This window comes from Schistocerca piceifrons, chromosome 8 (genome assembly GCF_021461385.2).
Source record: "Schistocerca piceifrons isolate TAMUIC-IGC-003096 chromosome 8, iqSchPice1.1, whole genome shotgun sequence".
Lineage (NCBI taxonomy): Eukaryota > Metazoa > Arthropoda > Insecta > Orthoptera > Acrididae > Schistocerca > Schistocerca piceifrons.
In genome coordinates, this window is record NC_060145.1 from 61,808,141 (window position 1) to 61,830,861 (window position 22,721).

At 38.9% G+C, this 22,721-nt stretch overlaps 1 protein-coding gene across 6 annotated transcripts in view; it reads left to right on the plus strand.

Annotated features, from left to right (window-relative positions):
• Nucleotides 1-22,721, plus strand: part of LOC124711622 (zinc finger protein swm) — a 258,270-nt gene that overhangs the window by 162,933 nt on the left and 72,616 nt on the right. For all 6 annotated transcript variants that reach the window (XM_047241789.1, XM_047241792.1, XM_047241793.1 and 3 more), the window contains 2 exons: nucleotides 2,789-2,869; nucleotides 17,590-17,742. In XM_047241789.1, the coding sequence (XP_047097745.1) occupies nucleotides 2,789-2,869; nucleotides 17,590-17,742 (234 nt within the window). The remainder of the gene's footprint in view (nucleotides 1-2,788; nucleotides 2,870-17,589; nucleotides 17,743-22,721) is intronic.

Here is a 22,721-nt window from a genome sequence, read left to right on the forward strand (position 1 = left end):
AATAGAGGGAAACATTCCACATGGGAAAAATATATCTAAAAACAAAGATGATGTAACTTACCAAACGAAAGCGCTGGCATGTTGATAGACACACAAACAAATTTGTTTTTATGATATTATATTAACCTTTTCTTTCTTGGATGTGCTATGAGAAATGGTATCCTGTCTGGGTCCAGCATGTGGAGGTATTTCTCTAGCTAAAAAACCTGCATGGGCATGCCATACTGCTGCCCTAGTAGCCACTTTCTGCATGTAGTGCATGCCTGACCTTTTAAAGAGGGTTCTACATTTCTCCATCCGAGACTGGAGGTTGAGGAATCCACATCCAAGAATCAGAGTGTCCAGGATTAACACAACCAGTTTACTTAACAACAGAGCTCTCAGGGCCCACTCGGTATTGTCATTTACATTTTGGCTGCATAGTCTGAACATCTGGATTGGACATTGTAGTCAACTGTAGTTAATTCCCTCAAGTTAAGAGAATCTTCTGTCAGTTCTTGGTAGAACAGCATTATAATAAATGAAAAGCACCAGTTTGCTTTTGTTCTATAATATTACTTTTATTGTTAACCAGTTTTCAGTTGTCTGAAGATGGCCTTGTAAGCCGAAAACTGGTTAACAATAAAAGTTATATTGTAGAACAAGAGCAAACTGGTGCTTTTCATTTATTATAATTCCCTCAAGCTTGATGTAGTATAATTAAGGGCTGTCTTCTGCTGCTAAGCAGAGTTTCCTTTTGTAATACCATAGAATTCTAAGATATCTTTCCATGGTTATGACTTACTGGTCTATGGTATTTTCAGTACAGAAAGCAGAAAATCTAATATTACGTGTTTCCTTTTTAAGTGAAACCCAATGAAACATACTCCCTTTGTCATAAAAGTTCCAGGATAGGTTTTTAAAAAACAGAAAATGATGCTTATCAAGTAATTGTCTTAGCTCCTGTCGACGTAGTCCCCTTGGATATCTATAGACAGTTTCCAATGTTTCTGGGGGGTGTTGGAAGCAAACAGGGAAATTTTCAACTGCAGTGGTTGTAATCTCATATATCATGGCCTGTTGGATGTCTGTGATGTCCTGATGAGGCTTTCCTTTCACCTGCGGAAACACGAAAAAATCACAAGGCGAGAGGTCAGGTGAATGTGGTGGATGTGGGATGGCAATAACATAATGTATGGCCAGATACTAGGTAACAGATAAAGCAGTTTGGGGCGTGTCATTGTCACGCAGTAAGAACCAGTTCTAAGAATGCCACAAATCAGGGCAGTGATGTCAAATTGCTTGTTGCAAATGTTTCAAGACTTCAGTGCAAAGAGTTTGGTTCACTATTTGACCTGGAGGAACATACTTATGGGGAACTAATCCTTCACTGTCAAAGAATGTGATCAACATTGTCTTTGTTCTTGAAGGTTGTTGTGTGACTTTTTTCGTGGCTGGCAATTCAGGATTCTGCCATTCAACACTTTGACACTTCATGTGAGGGTCATACTGGTAGAACATACTTTCATTCACAGCAATAAGCTTTGACAGAAATGTGGGATCACATTTGGCTCTCTCCAGTAACTCAGCATAAGTTCTTCATCTTTCCTCTTTCTGATCATCTTTTACTGTGTGAGGGAAAAGTTTTGCGTTAATTTCTGTTTCCCTAAATCTCTGTGTAAACTCTTATGACACATCATGATTCAAATTAAGTTGTTTTGATATCACATGCACAATTAGATATAAGTCTTCTTGCAGTATCTGCCTTATATGCTCCACATTTGCATCGGTGTGTCCTGTAGACTGGCGAACAGCTCTGGGATCATCTTGCACTGAATCTCTACCTTCACGGAACCTTTTGTGCCACTTGAAAACATGATTTCTTGAAAGTGCCTTGCCTGCATGTGCTTGCTTAATCATTGTCCACCTTTCAGTAGGCATTTTCCTAAGCTTAACGCAGAACTTAATGTTCGCTCTTTGCTCACAATTAGCATACATTGAGACACCATAACTCTTGCACCAAGAACCCAAACATTGTGTTGCTAAGCACTGCTCTGCCACATAGTTTGTGTTGAAATGCGGCCAAGGTCATTTCAAGTCTGCACACATACCAGGTTAACATAAAAACATTTGTTCGTTTTTAGTTTTTAAAACTGAGAAATAAAAGAAAACCTGCCCTGGAACTTTTTTGACAAAGAGAATAGTTAAGAGCTTTTAAGTTCATTAAAAAGAATTCACATCGTTTGATATGCAGCATGCAGTTTAATTCTGTATCGCATTTCAAATACCTGGTGCCAAGCAAGTGATATGTTATTTTCTTGCAGATTAAAACTGTGTGCTGGACTAGGATTCGAACCTGAGACCTTTGTCTTTTACAGACAAGTGCAACTCACAATCTGCCATCACAGCTTCACTTCTGCCAGTATTACTTTTCCTATGTCCCAAACTTCACATAATTTCTTCTGTATGATTGTGAGGTACTGACAGAAGTAAAACCAGGACGGCAGGTGATGAGGTGTGCTTGGCTAGCTCAGTCTGTAGAGCACTTTCTTGCAAAAGAAAAAGGTGAGAGCTTTGAGTCGTGGTCTGGCATACAATTTTAATCTGCCAGAAAGTTTCAGTTCAGTGCACACTCCACTGAAGAGTAAAAATTCATTCTGGAAGTAATACTTGTTTCCATGTACGACCAGGTTTGTATAGTCTATTGCTATGTTACTGGGATATTAAGTTTGTGTTTACCGTTTGTTACTTATTCAAGAAATGTTCATTTGTTGAAGATACACGATATGAAATTTTCACATTGTTGTAGGCTGCTGCTGCAATCAAGAAGACACAGGACATGTTGGCAGTCAAGGAGATTCTGAAGAAGAAGCATGAAGAGAAAAGAAAGGTAAATGCCCAGATGTCCACACTGACAGTCAAATAAATAGTGTAGTGGTTACTGTTATGCTTGCTCTCTTCTAGCTGTAAGAGTCATTTCAATTGATAGCATTAGAAATTGAAAATGTGTGCTGCACATTGCAGTAATTCTGATTTTAGCCCCGAATGGAAATTGAGATGACAAAATGTGGGATGAGAAAATTATTTATAATGTTGTTTATGTCCAACTGTCTTAAAGGGTCAATCCGTGCCAAGTGGTCCAGCATTGATTGCTTGACCATCTCAGAAAAATTTTATATTTGCTGGGTGAATTCCCCAATGTTTAGTAGTCACAAAAACATTTTTTAAAATTATTTTTGTTTTATTTTGAAATGGTGGCCATATTTGTTCCAGGCTACATGCGTTTTTTCGTATTTGCAGGCATCTACTTTTTTTTACAGTTATTCAGTAGTGGATTGTCATAAGCCTTTCAGATAAAATGCATTTAGTTCAACACACTCTGGGCTACAAATTAACATCATTATCACTTAGCTGAATGTATTTTTTAATATATTTTAATAGTTCAAAGTTATCAGCCACAAATTAAAAAAACTCAATTTTTGAACAGTAGTTTTCCAAAGAAAGATTAATTTCTCAGCTTTAATGTTTTTTCTGCTATTAAACTGTACAGTATAGTTACTTTTTATAAAGTATCAATGGTGAGCAGCTTACACTTTAAAAAATACACTATTTAAAAAAATGCATTATTTTCAGTTTTCCATTTTGTGGCCTGCAATGTCTTTGTTGGGGGACCAGATAAAAATCTGAAAATTTCACAGTTAATAGACCTTTATGATATCAAACTTCAGTATAAATTTCAACTTTGAGATTCAGTTGGAAGTTATGGAAAACAATTACAAACACAAGTCAAAAATATGTTGTCTAACATCTACAATATCTGGTAGGCTTATCAAATAAAGTATACCAATTGCATAATGTAACACACCACATTACACTAGCTAATGATTATATGTCGAAACAATGTTGTCGTAATTGTTTCAGCAGGCTAACAGTTGCATCTGCAAGCCTATACAAGTCTGATTGTTGTCTTCCTCCTTACACCAACAATTGTCTACTCTCACTTATTTAGCTAGAAGTTCTTGAAGTGTGCAGTTGAAAAATGGTATCTCAGTGTTCTGTTGGTGTTGTTATTAATGAAGCATGTAATGAAAGTGTGTATGGAGTGTATCCTGAAGATATTACTTTAATCGAAGATTACAGTGAAGAAGAAAAAGTTTTGTTTTACTTACGAGTCGGCCCAGAGGTCAAATCAACATGCAGGTACCATGAAATGAAATACTTAAAAAAGTTTCATCACTTTTTTGGTCAGTCTTGCATGGACCCTTTTGAGAAACATCAGAAATCTATAACAAAAGGTCTGCGAGAAATAACATTTGATGTAACTCTTCAGGCTTTCCCGGCGATCTAATGACATCTTGGGTTGTCGGGTGTTCTGCCGGATATCAGTGTCGTACTTGCACGATATTTCGGTCACGTAGCTCGTGGCCTTCATCAGGTGTGACCTGAGAGTCTCAGGTCGCACCTGATGAAGGCCACGAGCTACGTGACCGAAATATCGTGCAAGTACGACGCTGATATCCGGTAGAACACCCGACAACCCAAGATGTCATAACATTTGATCATTATTCTAAAAATAAAAACCCTTTTGTCAGTCTCATACCAGGAAAGTCATTGTGTCCAACATGTTATTCTAAGATATTTGTAATTCAAAAGAGAAAGGATAGTGAAATCTCAGATACAGAATTTTGTCACTTATCAGCAACCATTAAAAGAGTAGATACAGCTTGTGAAATCCTGGGTATATCGCCTGCTAATAATATTAGAAAACTAAGTCAAGATAAGAGATCAAGTACCTTGAATATAAAAATTGAGAAAGTGGCAGCTACAGTCAAAAAGAATTTGGAAGTTTCATTTCAAAATACAGTTTGTACTAAAACAGGTGGAAGTTCTAAAACTTCAACCGAATATGATGATTTGATAGAAAAACTAAAAACTATACGCAGTACTTCAAACAAAGAGGATAAAATTAAGATTATCAGTTTACTGCCAAATTCTTGGAGTCGAGCAAAAGTTAGTGATGAATTTAATGTGTCAGAATGTCTTGTTAAGCTAGCAAGGTAATTAGTAAAAGAACAGGGAATTTTACCAGCATTACAAAAGAAAAGTGCTTATAATTTGGGAGATGAAAACACAATCAATAAAGTTATTAAGTATTATAACGATGTCAATAACAGCTGTTTGATGTCTGGCAAAAAAGACTGTGTTTATGTGAAAGAAAATGGTTCTAAGATTCAAAGACAAAAAAGCTTAATATTGTGTAATATAAATAAATTATTCACTGAATTTAAAAAAGAAAATCCTGACATTAAAATTGGAAGATCAAAGTTTTGCGAGTTGAGACCAAGATGATGTATTGTTACAGGGGCATCTGGCACCCATAATGTTTTGTTTGTTTGTATCATCAGAATGTAAAGTTGATGATAGATGGCGCCAATCTTAGAGCTGACCATAAAGACCTTTTGGAAGTTATGGTATGCAATATTGACAGTTACAGTTGTATGATCAAGGGAAAATGTGAAGATTGTCCAGGCAAACAAGCCTTACTTGACATGTTTGAAGAATCCAAAGAAGACGATTTGATGCCTGACAATATTAAATACAAACAATGGGTGACACAAGACAGAACTGAAATGGTGACAGTCATAAAATCACGGGAAGAGTTTTTGAAGTGTTGGTGGCTAACCTTGAAAATCTGAAAATGCATCATTTTATTGCAAAAGCTCAAAGTAAATTTTTGAAAGACAAAAAGCAAACCTTGGCAGATGATGGAATGCTTAGCTCTTGCTGACTAATGAGCCACAGCTTTGGTGTCATAAGTGACTTCCTTGAACACAACATTACAGCAGTGCACATTTTTCAACTATAATTAACATACTACATTAAACATAATAAACAATAAACTTTTTAAAAAAATATTTTTGTGACTACTAAACATTGGGGAATGCACCCAGCAGATAAAAATTTTTTCTGAGATGGTCAAGTAACCAATTATTTTTTTTTTCTTTCTTAAACCACTTGGTATGGATTGACCCTAAAGTTTGTATTCTTTCTTCACTGCAGTGTACTTTTTGTGCAACACCTACAGATTTTATATTTGTAATGACAACCATAGGCATCTACATATTCATAAAAATCATCATGTGTATGCATGTGTCTATCTTTCCTCATCCTCTTCTACACCTCTGGGTCGATTTCAACCAAACTTAGGACACACATCACTTACTATATGGAAATAAAAGCATGAGGGTTAAGAACCAACTACCTCTCCTAGGTGTAAGGGTGAAAAGACAGTAACATAGAAGCACAGCTCGGAAACACGTCAAGCAATTACAACCAAATTTTGTATATACATGATTCATTATTTGCATAAAAATACTATAGGAGTAAGACACCTCTAGGGGTGGTGGGTGAGACTGAGAAGGGGTTGTGTGTCAAAATGTATGAACAAGTCCTATTAATGTTCCTTTCTCATATTTAGTTGACTTGGAATACTTTAAAAGCATAAAGCCTGATCCGTCTCTTATTTGTGTTGTTTAGTACATCAACTGGGTTGTGGGAATGATCACTGCAGTGAGCAAGTAGTTTTGCCAGCATTGTCAGGCCCAAAGATCCTGCTACATGTCTGATTACCAGAGATTCATTTATGTATTTTATTCCAGTTACATATTAAATATATCAGGTAATTAATTTTGGTTTGTAATAACCTTCTTTAGACCCATAAAATTCAGAGGTAATTTTTTGTACAAAAAATAATAAAATTATGACCTAAGGGCATCAGAATTCAGTTTGAAAATAAACAAAACAGTCACTTGCCTTATGATGGTAGTTTCTTAATCATACTGAGTCAGAATGTGTAAAAATGGTACAATCACAATACTGAACTGTGTAAGCTTCATCAAATACATATAAAATTTTAAGTACCAAATTCACAGTTGTAATAGACATGCTGTCTGTACAAAGGAACATGTTGGACTGCCATGCAGCAGTGACTGGTACGTCTGCAGTATGGCTGTTAGGTGTCACTATTGCGTAGCAATTCACATAATTTGTTCATTAACTATTTATTTAATAAATATTGCAGAAAATCTGAAGTGCATTCAATCTAGTGCTAGAATTATAAAGAGAAGAGAGGCTTTATTTGAGACCATTAATAAATATATTACAAAACAGATTTAAAGTAATGTTGCACTATTGATTGATGAGATGGAGAAGCCACTGTGAGAACATGTTCAGCACAATTGTGATAGATACCAAGTGTTTAAAAGAACAACAGATAAAATTCACCCTATGTAGATTGAAACTCTGATAAAGCAATTGAAAGGGCATAAAATATGAATGTGTAATCTGTGTCCGTGATAGGTACTGTTTCATCTCTGTATGTATACAGTTTGCTTATAAGAGCTGTAGTATGAAACAAAACTATGTGTGAAATGTATTATGGAGAGCCATCATATAGAATAATTTGAAAGTTGCCCCACATTATAGTCAAACATAATTTTTTGTTTTATTTTATGCAACAGCTCTTATGAGCAGATTAAATTTGTACTGAAGCTCTAACAGGACCTTGCACAGCCACAGTTTACGCACTCACATTTTATAGCTTTTCATTTACTTTATTTTAGGATTAATTTTATATGTAGTTCCTTTAAACAATTGGTATGTATGAAAGTTATGTAGAATTTTTTCTTTTTGACAATGGCATCCTCATCACATCATGCAGTTGTGCAGTGTTAATTAAAATCTGTTTTGTGATATATTTATTAATGATGATAAATAAAGTCTCCCTTCATTTTATAATTACATTTGGCAGTGCTTTGCTGAGCTCACCCAGTGATTTTATGCTTTCGTTTCTTCAGTAAATAGTTAATGTACAAGGCATGAGAACTGCTATGCAGAAGTGACACCTAACATGCCATACTGCAGATATATCAATTGCCACTGCATGGGAGTTCTAACACGTTCCTTCATGGACATGCTATTAAACTGTGCATTTGGTAATTCATGATAAGAATAAGAATAAGAATCTTTATTAGCCGTTCAGTATTTTCTTATACAATGGGCTTCGTCAATAAGTTCATTTACAGTATAAAGATGGTTATATTCTCACAACTTGTGTACTTTGTTCTAGCCATTATGAAAATACCATACTCCTGCAGTTTGTCTAATCTAAGACCTCAAAAAATAGGAGGAGATGTATTCTAAAGCCCTTTTCAATTGATCTCTGGGTTCACAAATATTTTTTTGTCAGATAGGGATTTTCTGTTACACTGAAGGAGTGATCCAGCCCAGAATTGGAACATTTATGTGTCCTGTGTGTACTCTCTTGTTTTTGTACAAGGTGGTCATATGCCACAACTAAATTGCAGCTTATCATGAAGTCAATAAGTTTTTCACTCTTATGTCAAATATTAAATTAGTCGAAAGTTGTTTCATTCAACTAATAACAGCGGAGGAACATCAAGTGAGAGAAGTTAAGTAATAATCTTTAAATACCATCCTTAATTTTTTGATGAAGGGAAAAGTTTATGAAAGTAGGTGACTTTTCCCTCTTATCAATTGTTGCTGGCAGGAAGTGATAGTATTGGGGAGAAGCTGCTGCTGACAGTATCCGGTCCTCACACAGCCATAGGTGAATATCCTTTACTATCCCATTCTCATCGTCATCTATTCTACTTAATTCCCTCACAAGAATATCCCACAGCTGTGGTGTGTGGATGTCAGGACATTATCATGAAAAATGGTCCTGTGGTGTCCTTTAGAAAATTGCTGTTTTTCTGGTGCTGCACCACAGTCCCCATTTTCAAATGAGCTTGTCTGTGGATGTGTCAGTATAGGATCAGCGTATATTCTGGTCCCATCATGGCAATGAAAATTCTTAGTAACCTGGTAAAACATTCTGCTGTGACGCAGGAATTACTGTTTAATTTTCCAATTATTAATGGCAGCAACTATAAAATTCCATCAATATTAACACACAACAATGCTGTTATTCTTCCTTCACTAACTTTGACTCTGTTCCAAATTAACAGAGTATTGTTGTCGAAGAGGAACCTAGGTGTAACAGTTGGAGGGTTTATAAGAAATGAAATAATCAAATAGGCTCATTTGTGGGTAAAGCACGTGTTAGGCTTCAGTTCATTGATAGGTTACATAGAGAATGCAGTCAGTCTGCAAAGTAGATAATTTATGAAGCATCCGTGTGATCCAGCCTACAGTATTGCTTGAATTTGTGGGACCTGTGCCACATAGGACTAACACGAGGTATTGAAAGTATATAAAGAATGCCAGTATGGATCGTTGCAAGTTTGTTTGACCCACGGGGGATGCTATAAAATCTGAACTGGCAAATGATAGAAGATAGACACAAAGTATCCTGTGAAAGACTACTTAAAAAGTTTCAAGGGCCATATTTGAGTGAGGAAGCTAGTAATGTCCTACAATTGGAAGGATGGTTAAGACAACGTTAGATTAACAAAGTGTGCACAGATACATTTAAGAAGTCCATTTTCCTGCATTCTACGTCTTGCAGGCAGGAACCCAAGTACACTGTCCAGTCACATTACTGTGGCCACTTGTCAGAAGCCTGAATAACCACCTTTTACAGTCTGGATCACTGCGAACCATGCAGGAAGAGAGTCAGTCAGGTTCCGGAAGATACCGACACGGATGTGGATCCATGCCAATCTAGTGCCATGGCCAGCTGCGCTAAGTTTCTTAATTGAGGACCCTTGACATGGACAGTCCGATCAAGATGGCCCTACAGATTCTCAATTGGCTTTAAATCTGGATAGTTTGGTGGCCAGAGGAGAACTCTAAACTCATCTTGTTGCTCTTCAAACCACACACGTACTATGCAAGCTATGTGACAAATTGCATTGTCCTGCTGGTAGGTGCCGAAGAAAAAGAAACTGCACATGGGGTGGACATGGTCCCCAATGATATATGCAAATTTGTGTTGATGCATTGCATCTTCCAGAATGATGAAATCACCTGGGGAATGACACGAAAACATTCCCCAGACCATAATGCTGTTGCAGGGTGTTTCCTTTCAGACGTTTCATGCTGTTCACGCTGAGTATAAACATGATTAATCTGATCTGATGTGCATGTGCAGTAATAGTGTGCAAATTGTGGCCTTCATTGTCAATGAACAGCAGTCAGCATGGGTGCATGAGCCAGGCACGTGGTGTGGAACCCATAAGCAGTGATGTTCGCTGAACGGTTGTTAAGGAGACACTGTTGATAACCCCCTTGGGTCATCCATCTGCTCAGTTGCTCAACAGTTGCATATATATTCACCTACAGACATCTCTGCAGCTGCCATCATTCACCCCTGTCCTCAATGGCTTGTGGTGCATCACAGTTTTGGATAGTGCATTGTGCCATGCATAGTATACTATAACCACAGTAACATGCGAACAGTTTGCAAAGTTAGCTATTTCCGAACTGCTCCCACCCTTGGCCTGAAAACCAGTAGTCATGCCCTTGGTGACATGAGATAAATCACTTCATTCCTGCGTTACGACGACGTCTGCACTGTTTTTTGCATCCCCTCCGACAAGCTTTATATGTGAGTAGCCATCTGTGAGTAGCTATTTCATGTTGGTCAAACATAGGCTGTGGTCACATTAATACCACTGGCATTTGTAATTACTAAAATAGAAAGTACCCTCTGTCATGCACTTCTGAATGATTCACAGAGTATGGATGTAGGTTCGATGAAATGAATTGTAATAGATCAGTAATTGAAAATTTTTCTGAGTTTCTATATTTGTACTGATATATATTTGTACTTGACATTTATGAACTGATCCAACCAGCCTTAAGGTGCATTCAGTTCTTCGTCCTGATCCTCAGTGAAACTTATCCCACTTTCTCTTCCAGTATATTTCCTCCTATAGAACACTTCTCGCACTTTCTCTTGCAATACATTTCCTCGTGTGGAACTTTTCCACTCCTAATTTTACAAAATTGTGTCAAAGGGAGAGGTTTAGAAATCTTTGAATTGTTGTTGTTGTTGTTGTGGTCTTCAGTCCTGAGACTGGTTTGATGCAGCTCTCCATGCTACTCTATCCTGTGCAAGCTTCTTCATCTCCCAGTACCTACTGCAACCTACATCCTTCTGAATCTGCTTAGTGTACTCATCCTTTGGTCTCCCTCTACGATTTTTACCCTCCACGCTGCCCTCCAATGCTAAATTTGTGATCCCTTGATGCCTCAAAAAATGTCCTACCAACCGATCTCTTCTTCTAGTCAAGTTGTGCCACAAACTTCTCTTCTCCCCAATCCTATTCAATACCACCTCATTAGTTATGTGATCTACCCATCTAATCTTCAGCATTCTTCTGTAGCACCACATTTCAAAAGCTTCTATTCTCTTCTTGTCCAAACTAGTTATCGTCCATGTTTCACTTCCATACATGGCTACACTCCATACAAATACTTTCAGAAAGGACTTCCTGACACTTAAATCTATACTCGATGTTAACAAATTTCTCTTCTTGAGAAACGCTTTCCTTGCCATTGCCAGTCTACATTTTATATCCTCTCTACTTCGACCATCATCAGTTATTTTACTCCCTAAATAGCAAAACTCCTTTACTACTTTAAGTGTCTCGTTTCCTAATCTAATTCCCTCAGCATCACCCGACTTAATTCGACTACATTCCATTATCCTCGTTTTGCTTTTGTTGATGTTCATCTTATATCCTCCTTTCAAGACACTATCCATTCCGTTCAACTGCTCTTCCAAGTCCTTTGCTGTCTCTGACAGAATTACAATGTCATCGGCGTACCTCAAAGTTTTTATTTCTTCTCCATGAATTTTAATGCCTACTCCGAATTTTTCTTTTGTTTCCTTTACTGCTTGCTCAATATACAGATTGAATAACATCGGGGAGAGGCTACAACCCTGTCTCACTCCTTTCCCAACCACTGCTTCCCTTTGAATTATGACACACCAATGTTGTCAGCGTGAGAGTGCTGTTAGTTTCAGCGTTTGGGAGGCCCTTATTATTTTGCAATGCAATACATGGAGAAGAGTGTGTCAAATTATGTTTCATTACTGTGTGAGAGAAATAGTCTTCGAAACTTCCTGACAGCTCTCAAAATTGTCAAGAAGTTTCAAATCAGCATATACTCCACTACAGAGTGAAAGTTCATTTTGGAAGCCTGTGTCAGACGTTTTGAATAATCGTTAGTAGTGTTCGGATCGATATGCACTTAAAACCCACTAAATATGCGCCAAAACTCCTCAAAATATGCAGTTAAAATACGCTCTTACTGCCAGTATATGCCTTTAAATATGCAGCTAAAATTCTTTAATTATGCACTTCTCTTAGATAAATTCTTTAAAATATGCATCTTACTTGGGAAAATTAATGAATAACCATCAAATATTTTCAATAATGGCTGTAATTCAATGAATAAAATGAAGTATAACATAGGTACTTACACGATAAGTTTGGTAAATTCTAAAACTTAGAGTTTGTTTGAACTACCGACATTTTTTCCATATTCTCTACATGAAAATTTTTTCCTGTGGTCATATAACATCATTTTCAATTTTGCAAATGATCATTCAGCATCACATGACACTACAGGTAAAAATTTAAGAGCAGCGACATCAGACGACGTGAAATCATCTAGATTCTCGGAGTGTTTCTCTCCTACCAGTAACTGAGCGATCTGAATCGTAGGCCAACCGTGATTTCTATAAAGAACTGCACCCAGTTTTCTTCTAAGTCTCTCACTGATCAGACCTGGCCAACTCTTGCTCTGTGTCCTGAGTCCTTCAACAAGAGCCACTGCCTTTGTAACTTCCATGTTATGAGTCTAAAGTTTCTCAGTTAGGTCTGGAAGGCCACCCAAGTGCACTCGGATGAAAGACAGGGTATGTAACATGGAGGAATTCTTCAGGGCATCCTTGGCTTTTGGTATACCTAGATTTTTGCTATCTTCAAAGCCGTTTATGACCTAGAACAAGAAAGTAGTAATCTAGTGAATGTCGGTTTCAAGCTGAAAACTGCTGTACAGAGAAATAAGCTTAATATTGGAATTCTATGCTATGTATGTTTTCTTTGCTTATTCAATTTATCCAGAACTACATACGCACCCATACCTCTTCAACTTTTCTGTGGTTATCTGTGTAATAGTTTGCAGATGAAATCCACGTTCCCCACCTTGTCAAGACTGGTTCAGGTGGCAGAGGACAGTCAGACTGAGCAGTCTTGAAAGCTCTTACTCAACTTGGTGCTTTAATGAAAACCTTCTTTGTCAAAGGCTATTGACCACATGTAATGTGGCTCTGACCTCTTCAGTGACTCAGTGGATGCCATGAGCCAGACACATGAAGTGAATAATTTTAGGGTAAAACACTCGTAGACACTCTGTGGCCTTCGCACTATCTGTCACAATGGCGAAATCCTTGTTCTCCCCACGCTTCTGATCTTGAAAATCAAAGGATTTTACAAACTTTTTTATTATCTTATTATTGGCTCGGGACATCATATGAAAAACTAATTGCTGGCTTGGGATATGATGTGAAAAACAGCACTCCTATATTACCTATAATATTGGTGAAACTTACACAATGCTTCCTGCACTGTGCGTGCAGTCGTGACATGTGTCGTTCGTTCCACTTCTTTGCACAGTATGAGGTGTCATTGTCCAGCCTCTTCAGCAGAGAGTTTTCCAACTCTGATGTGTGCCTTATACCAACCGTAAGAATCAGTGGTTTTGTCAACGGATAGCCAGACCAAAGAATCGCCAATTTCTTTCCTAATATTCTCCAATGTCTGTAATAGAGAAACTAAATTATAAAATACACACAAACATGTGGACACTACTTCCTTACTTCATTTGTCTTTTCCTTACTTCGTTTGTCTTTTCCTTACTTCGTTTGTCTTTTCCTTACTTCGTTTGTCTTTTCCTTACTTCGTTTGTCTTTTCCTTACTTCGTTTGTCTTTTCCTTACTTCGTTTGTCTTTTCCTTACTTCGTTTGTCTTTTCCTTACTTCGTTTGTCTTTTCCTTACTTCGTTTGTCTTTTCCTTACTTCGTTTGTCTTTTCCTTACTTCGTTTGTCTTTTCCTTACTTCGTTTGTCTTTTCCTTACTTCGTTTGTCTTTTCCTTACTTCGTTTGTCTTTTCCTTACTTCGTTTGTCTTTTCCTTACTTCGTTTGCCTTTTTCCTTACTTCGTTTGCCTTTTTCCTTTCTTCGTTTGCCTTTTTCCTTTCTTCGTTTGCCTTTTTCCTTTCTTCGTTTGCCTTTTTCCTTTCTTCGTTTGCCTTTTTCCTTTCTTCGTTTGCCTTTTTCCTTTCTTCGTTTGCCTTTTTCCTTTCTTCGTTTGCCTTTTCCCTTTCTTTGTTTGCCTTTTCCCTTTCTTCGTTTGCCTTTTCCCTTTCTTCGTTTGCCTTTTCCCTTTCTTCGTTTGTCCTTTTCCTTTCTTCGTTTGTCCTTTTCCCTTTCTTCGTTTGTCCTTTTCCTTTCTTCGTTTGTCCTTTTCCTTTCTTCGTTTGTCCTTTTCCCTTTCTTCGTTTGTCCTTTTCCCTTTCTTCGTTTGTCCTTTTCCCTTTCTTCGTTTGTCCTTTTCCCTTTCTTCGTTTGTCCTTTTCCCTTTCTTTGTTTGTCCTTTTCCCTTTCTTTGTTTGTCCTTTTCCCTTTCTTCGTTTGTCCTTTTCCCTTTCTTCGTTTGTCCTTTTCCCTTTCTTCGTTTGTCCTTTTCCCTTTCTTCGTTTGTCCTTTTCCCTTTCTTCGTTTGTCCTTTTCCCTTTCTTCGTTTGGCCTTTTCCCTTTCTTCGTTTGGCCTTTTCCCTTTCTTCGTTTGGCCTTTTCCCTTTCTTCGTTTGGCCTTTTCCCTTTCTTCGTTTGGCCTTTTCCCTTTCTTCGTTTGGCCTTTTCCCTTTCTTCGTTTGGCCTTTTCCCTTTCTTCGTTTGGCCTTTTCCCTTTCTTCGTTTGGCCTTTTCCCTTTCTTCGTTTGGCCTTTTCCCTTTCTTCGTTTGGCCTTTTCCCTTTCTTCGTTTGGCCTTTTCCCTTTCTTCGTTTGGCCTTTTCCCTTTCTTCGTTTGGCCTTTTCCCTTTCTTCGTTTGGCCTTTTCCCTTTCTTCGTTTGGCCTTTTTCCCTTTCTTCGTTTGGCCTTTTCCCTTTCTTCGTTTGGCCTTTTCCCTTTCTTCGTTTGGCCTTTTCCCTTTCTTCGTTTGGCCTTTTCCCTTTCTTCGTTTGGCCTTTTCCCTTTCTTCGTTTGGCCTTTTCCCTTTCTTCGTTTGGCCTTTTCCCTTTCTTCGTTTGGCCTTTTCCCTTTCTTCGTTTGGCCTTTTCCCTTTCTTCGTTTGGCCTTTTCCCTTTCTTCGTTTGGCCTTTTCCCTTTCTTCGTTTGGCCTTTTCCCTTTCTTCGTTTGGCCTTTTCCCTTTCTTCGTTTGGCCTTTTCCCTTTCTTCGTTTGGCCTTTTCCCTTTCTTCGTTTGGCCTTTTTCCCTTTCTTCGTTTGGCCTTTTTCCCTTTCTTCGTTTGGCCTTTTTCCCTTTCTTCGTTTGGCCTTTTCCCTTTCTTCGTTTGGCCTTTCCCTTTCTTCGTTTGGCTTTTCCCTTCCTCCGTTTGGCTTTTCCCTTCCTCCGTTCGTCTTTTCCCCAATTTAAATTTATTTTTCGAGTTTTTTATTTTTTAAAAATTAAACAACTATTATTTTGACCCATGTATATACCAAATTAAATCCATTGACTTTCACATACCTACGTTAAAAAAAAATTACCAAAAAAACCATACCTTTACATATAATGGGTCCACATAGTTCTTTATGAGCATTGACTCCTGAGGAATATCTTTTCCTGTGTATTTTTTCAATAAGGTTCTTAATCCTTCATTCTCCAGCTTATTCAAGGGGATGTTTGCTTTTATTAAAGCCTCTTAAGGACCTTCATTGATCTCATTTTTGTTGTCCATATGCTTTGAAAATGAGGTCAGTGGTTGCTGTGATGTTTTTAACCATGTCTTGGGTACATTATTCTGGTGCTGAAATGTCTTCTTATGCTGATCCAGTTGAAATTTTTTTCTCATCCCTGACCTAAAGCGTTGGAGAAGTGAATAAATATCAGTAAGTATGTACAATTGTACAAAAATGTAAGAGAACAGTGTGTACCTACGAGTGATACTTTGATTCCCCCACAACAGTTAACTTAAAAAAAAAAAAGAAATTGCAAGAATGCCGAATGCAATTCCTAAAGGTCCCCCCCCCCCCCCCCCCCCAATTCGTACATAGAAAACGTGCACTCAAATTTACAAATGAACTTAATAATTGTTTGAATCCCTTGGAAAAATTATTGAAAAAGATAAAAACAAAATTAAACTTACCTCTTTTTCACATAGTTGGCATAATATTGTTTTTCTGTCCATTGTGAAAGCACATTCGCTCCCAATCCGTTTCCGTAAATTATTGGTTTTTGGCCTGGGCATATTCGTAATTTGAAGAAGGTAGCAAAGAGTCAATGTGAACAGCACGGAAACACAAGCAAGAATTATTCATGTTCCGATATGCCAACAATAACTAGTAGGGCATTGTTGGCGCACTGAAGAGATCAGGTGAGTTACCTGAACATGTATAAACTGCAAGCAACAAATAACCGAAGCACGTTTCTACTCCGATAATCCATCTTTCAACAATGAACCATTACAAGTATTTAGCATCCTTATCCCAGAGACTACCCAAGTGGAAAAACAATACTATGTCCCTCCATAAGCTACCCACATTTACCTAAAGGCTTTTATTCTGATGGCTTGTTCCGTATTATCTCATTTTGGAAATTTATTTGCCTAATATTCTGGAAGGTTCTTGGGTTATCAGAGAACAAAATAAACCTCAGTGTGATCTCAAAATGCCAAAAATATGCATCTTTGTGGCCATTTCCTCTAAATATGACAATAATATGCTCAGACGCCAAAAATATCCAAATATATGCATTTTAAATTTGAATTTAAAGTAGCCTGGTACCTCCAAAATATCATAATTTGTAAAGATACAACACCAGGTACCATAAAAAAATGATGTGCAAAATATGCAAAATCTGAACACTTTGTCATTAGCTACCATTGAATAACATGATTTCTTCATTTATTGACCATAATTGCAGAAAACTATCACAGTTACAACCCAATATATGACAGAATGTGACAATAGTTTTGTTCCTGATATTGACAGATTTTTATTGTACATCATAGCAGTTTTGTCTCACACATGAGAAGCTTTTAAAAAGTTGTATTAATTATCGAATGTGTTTTTAATTACATTAAGACAGCTAAAATGGATGTGGACTGTTGCATCATTTTGAATGTTGCTGTAATGCAAATACACGAAAAATTTATCAGTTCTGACTTGACACCTTATGTGCAATGATCACATCGTGCACTTTTTGTGCTCAATTATTAGGAAACTGGAAAGTAAAGAATTCCCATTATAGAATCCGCTACAATCTCCCACACAAGTAAGAAATTCACAAACTGTTTAATATTTATTTATCTATTAAAACTTTTCCTTAACCCCCCCCCCCCCCCCCACACACCACACACACACACACACACACAAAATTAATGATGCACTTAATATTGTGTTTCTAGGAAGCAATGAAATTAACTGCTGATCTCCGGAAACGAAAGCAAGAGCTGCTGGAAAAACAGCTTGCAGAACAGAAATCACTTATAGAACGGCTGGAGAAAGGTGTTGCTCCAGAGCAGCGTGAAGCCCTCATGGCAACTATAAAAAAACTGCAGGTATGTAATATTTCAGTATTTGTGTAGCTGGTATAATTGTAAGTGGCATTTGATTTCTGTGCAAGACAAATATTGTATTTTGTGTAACTGTCTGTATTCTCATATCTTTGTAAATCTTCACAATCCCTTAGACATTTTAGGTCAACTATACTTAAACAGAATTTGAGCCCATATTGTGGAAAACTTTGAGCTATTCAGGAGATACAATTAATGGGAATGGTATTGAAGTTGAACCACTTAGTCACTGTGGATGTCAAATTGTAATTCTGTACTGCTTGTGGTTAATGCTACAGTCATTTTGTCTGGTACTGACCTTCAACTTAGGTACAATTTTCCCATCAGTGTTTACTATCGATTTACACTTTATTCCAAGTGAATAATAAGTTGGTATAACTTAATATCTGAAAAATTATATATAAAAACAAAGATGAGGTGACTTACCGAACAAAAGTGCTGGCAGGTCGATAGACACACAAACAAACACAAACACACACACAAAATTCAAGCTTTCGCAACAAACTGTTGCCTCATCAGGAAAGAGGGAAGGAGAGGGGAAGACGAAAGGAAGTGGGTTTTAAGGGAGAGGGTAAGGAGTCATTCCAATCCCGGGAGCGGAAAGACTTACCTTAGGGGGAAAAAAGGACAGGTATACACTCGCACACACGCACATATCCATCCACACATACAGACACAAGCAGACATATTAATATCTGAAAATGCATTCATGAGGAATGATGTACTTAAAAATCTGTTATTGACAGGCAGCTACTTAGCATGTGAAGTGGCATTGCAATTTATATGGAAAATATGGTGATTTTTACTTAGTTCTTTAATTTCTTTCCCACAGAGATATGTATGTGCTGCCACGTGACTGCATTTCTGACCATTCTAGAGAAACTCAAAATTAGGTAGCTTATTTGTGAAGTGGGTGCATTGTAAACAGTTTGTGCAGCATGTAAGGGGTACTATTACTGATAAAGGTACGACATAGTAAGTCGTGCATCACTACAACTTTCAGAACTGTGCACACACTCCCCAGGGACATTGTTTTGTTCAGCAGTGCCCAAACATTGCCAGTTTTCTGACAGAATGAGATGAGTGAATCATCATTTGGGGGTTGTGCAGAATGGTTGCATGCAGTTGTTGCAGCAAAATTATTTGAACGGTTAGCTAAATTGATGACTTATGAGTGCGCATTGTTGGCTTTCTGGAATTTTCAGAGCTGAGCGTGCCTTTTTATCGGCAGGAGCACTGTCTTGCTGTTACGTTCAGTCATTCCAGGGCACTGATGGTCATGCACCAGAATGATAGGAGGGTTCATCATTTGGATAATGCTCAGGACTGTTGCATGAAATTGTGTTGCGCCAGAATTATCTGGACAGTTTGCTAAAGTGATGGATTATGAATTTGGAAGTATTACATTGATTGGTATGGTAATAGTGAGTAAGGATTTGATTTATTTGTGGAAACCACACATAATTAAGTATGAAATCGATGGGTGAAATAATATTGTGGTTCTTCTGTTGGTGGAACATATTGTTTTTTGACAGTTACAAATGGTTCAAATCGCTCTGAGCACTATGGGACTTAACATCTGAGATCATCAGTTCCCTAGAACGTAGAACTACTTAAACCTAACTAACCTAAGGACATCATACACTTCCATGCCCGAGGCAGGATTCGAACCTGCGACCGTAGCAGTCGCGCGGTTCCAGACTGAAGCACCTAGAACTACTCGGCCTTGACAGTTACACTGTGGAATATTAATTCAGAGAAGCAATACAGCAATGACAAACTTTAGTATGGGAGTTCAATACATCCCTTCTATTAATACAAGCAGACTGGGACTAGACTTGTTAGGACATTAGGAAGTGTGTTACTTGCTGAAAGTCGGTGCGTTGGTTGGATGGTTACTTTGTTCCTTTTTTAAGGTATAAAAATAGTGGTGTCTTGTTTGGAAGCTACTGTAGTTAAATGTGTTCTTGTGTTACCTGTCTTAGGTGCAAGTGACTTGTTTTCTCATTTTTGTATGTCATTTCCATGTCAGAATTTCCTTTACTGGAACTTCTAACAAATTGTTTCAGGGCCATTGTTTTACTTTTCTTACTGAAAAGGCATTTTCAGTTTATGGAAATGTGGCACATTGCTTAAGGCAGGCCTGTTTAGGAGGAGGCTAGTTGAGCAGGAGAACTCCACACTTACTTGCTGCCTGAGCTGTGAGTGCTTGTGGTAAAATGTGGGTATAGGATGTCATTATGTAGTGCAGGGGAAGTGTAAATGTGATGCTGTCTTCAGAGGAATGAAAATAAGTTCACCATACTTTTAAACGCAAGTGTATACGAGGTCTGTCTAATAAGTATCCAACCTTTGATTTTCCTGTGCAAAGTAGAGATGATAGTGCAGCACCACTTTTTACAGTAAAGGAATTTGGTCCCCACCTTCCAGTGCTTCAGTCATTGCCTGCCGGTCGCTGAATGAGGTCGGATTACTGATTCTCTCAAGATGACTGAACGTGTTGAGCAAAGTTACCGCATTAAATTTTGTCAAAACCTTGGTGATTCTCAAAGCGAAACAATTCGTAAGATTCAGCATATGTTTGGAGAAGATCCAATGGGTGTAACACAAATTAAGGAGTGGTTCAGCCGATTCAAAAATGGCTGCACATCAGTGGAGAGTGACCATTGTTCTGGCGGGCCCCAAACTGCTTGGAGTGCAGCTGTTGTTGAGAGGGTGCAAAATTTGGTGATGGCAGATCGTCGTTTGACCATGCGGGAAAGTTCCCTAGAGGTTGGAGTGAGTAAAGATTCTGCACCTGCAATTTTGCACGATGATTTGAATGTGCACCGAGTGTCTGGGAAATTCGTGCCCAAGTTGTTGTCGCTGGAACAAAAAGACCTCCGTTTTGACGTTACACAGGACCTTCTGGACACCACCAATACTGATCCTGGGTTTCTGAACACTGTAATAACTGGAGATGAGTCGTGTTTACGGGTATGACCCAGTTCTCCCTAGGAGATCCACAACTCTTTTGTGGGTACGTGTGTGGCAAGCGCGAGACCCAGAGCTAGTGCAGCTCTCTTTCCTTTCCGGGCTGCATACCCTCCTTGTCCACATCCCTCCCCATCCCCGATCCCCCCCCCCCCATCCTTACACCCAGCCCCCCCGCCCCCTGCTCTTCTCCCTCTCTTTGTAAGTATGTTTTGTGCCTATGTCCGGAGATGGACACTTGTGACTGTAAGACTAGTTTTTCTTCTTTGCTCTCTCTGCTGGAAAGTCTCTGTCCTCCCTTTGTCCTTCTCTTCTACTTGCCTCTTCTCTTTACCCTGTTCTCCGCTGCGGCATTTGAGACCTCTCTTCTTTCCTTTTCTTTGTTCCTCCCTTTCTCTGTCTTTCCTCCCTGTGCATGTCTGAAGGCCAACCCACGCATTTCCATGCGTAGCAAGTGATGGGGTAATGCATAATTCCCTGCCCTGGGTAGACAAGTAGGACATGTACTTAACCCCTGGTAAAGTTCAGTCCCAGGGAGGAGTGATTACCCGAGTTGGTACCTTCCGAACATGCCGATTGGTCCCTCCAACAGTTTCTCGGGAGGTGTGACCTGACGTGTGGACAATCACCCAATTGGAAATGCCCTCAGGGAGGGAGGGCTCACATGAGGAAGGAGTGCACCATCGGAGGTGCCGGTAAGCATGAGGGATATTTTCGCAATGGTTTCCTCTAAGTCTACAACTCTGCCCACAAAAAAAAGCTAGATGAATCTCAGCCATGGACAATTCTTCTATCAGTGCCAAAGTTCCTGGTTGTTTCCCAGTCTGACGAAGGTCAAGACTTCTCCACAGTCAACCCTTTCATTATTCAGAAAGGTGTCAACGCAATTGAGGGTCCTGTAAAGTCTTGTTCCCAATTATAAATGGCACCTTGTTGTTTGAAACTGTCAGTGACCTCCAGGCACAAAAATTGCTGCGAAATACACTGCTATACACCTTCCCTGTCCAGGTGGATGCGCACCGCACTTCAAATTCATCACGCGGAATGGTTTATACACTCTCACTTGACGGTTTGTCCAACGAGGACATTCAAAATTACCTTTCTGACCAGGACATAACGGTTGTACACAGAGTCCTGAAAAGGGTTGACAAGGACATGATACCGACCCGTACTCTCTTCTTGACATTTGACAGAGTTCAACTTCCATCAAACATTAAAGCGGGATATAAGATAATTTCAGTTCGCCTTTACATCCCCAACCCTAGACGTTGCTATTGGTGTCAGTGGTTTAGTCATACTAGCCAGTCCAATATGGCCAAATGCGTTACATGTGGCAGGAATGCCCGTGAGGGTGATTGTCCACCTCCATCCCATCGTTGCATAAACTGTATGGGTGACCACTCTGCTTTTTTGACACTTCCTTGGATTTATGGTGTGCAGGCTGCCCTTCCTCTCTACCACCATCGACAGTCTGCTTCTGTCAACTGCTACGTTCTCTTTCCTTCCACTTTCCTAAAACTTTCTTGACAGGTGGGGGTACAGTGCCACCTTAGCTTCGTCCCCAGACCTGCCTGCTCCGTGACCTTTGTTAGCTTCCCAAGGATAGTGCACACCCTCCCCCCCCCCCCCCCCCTCCATAGTTTATCACCGGGCGTTTGCTGCTCTATGCGCACCAATGAGGGATGCCACATTTATTTACTTTGACGGCTCAAAAACCACATTTGGAGTTGGGAGTGCCCATATTGTTGGCGACACCCCTACTAGATTTCGCCTTTCCGACCAGTGTTCGGTTTTAACTGCGGAGCTTTGTGCTGTTCTCCAGGCTGTCCAATACATCCATTACCGTAAGTGGCTACACTATATTATATGCTCGGATTTGCTCAGCTCTCTCCTCAACCTCCAAGCTCTTTATCCTGTCCACCTTCTGGTCCACTGGATTCAGGACTGCCTCCACTTGCTCCAGTTGGGGGTCGTCTCTGTGGAATTCCTCT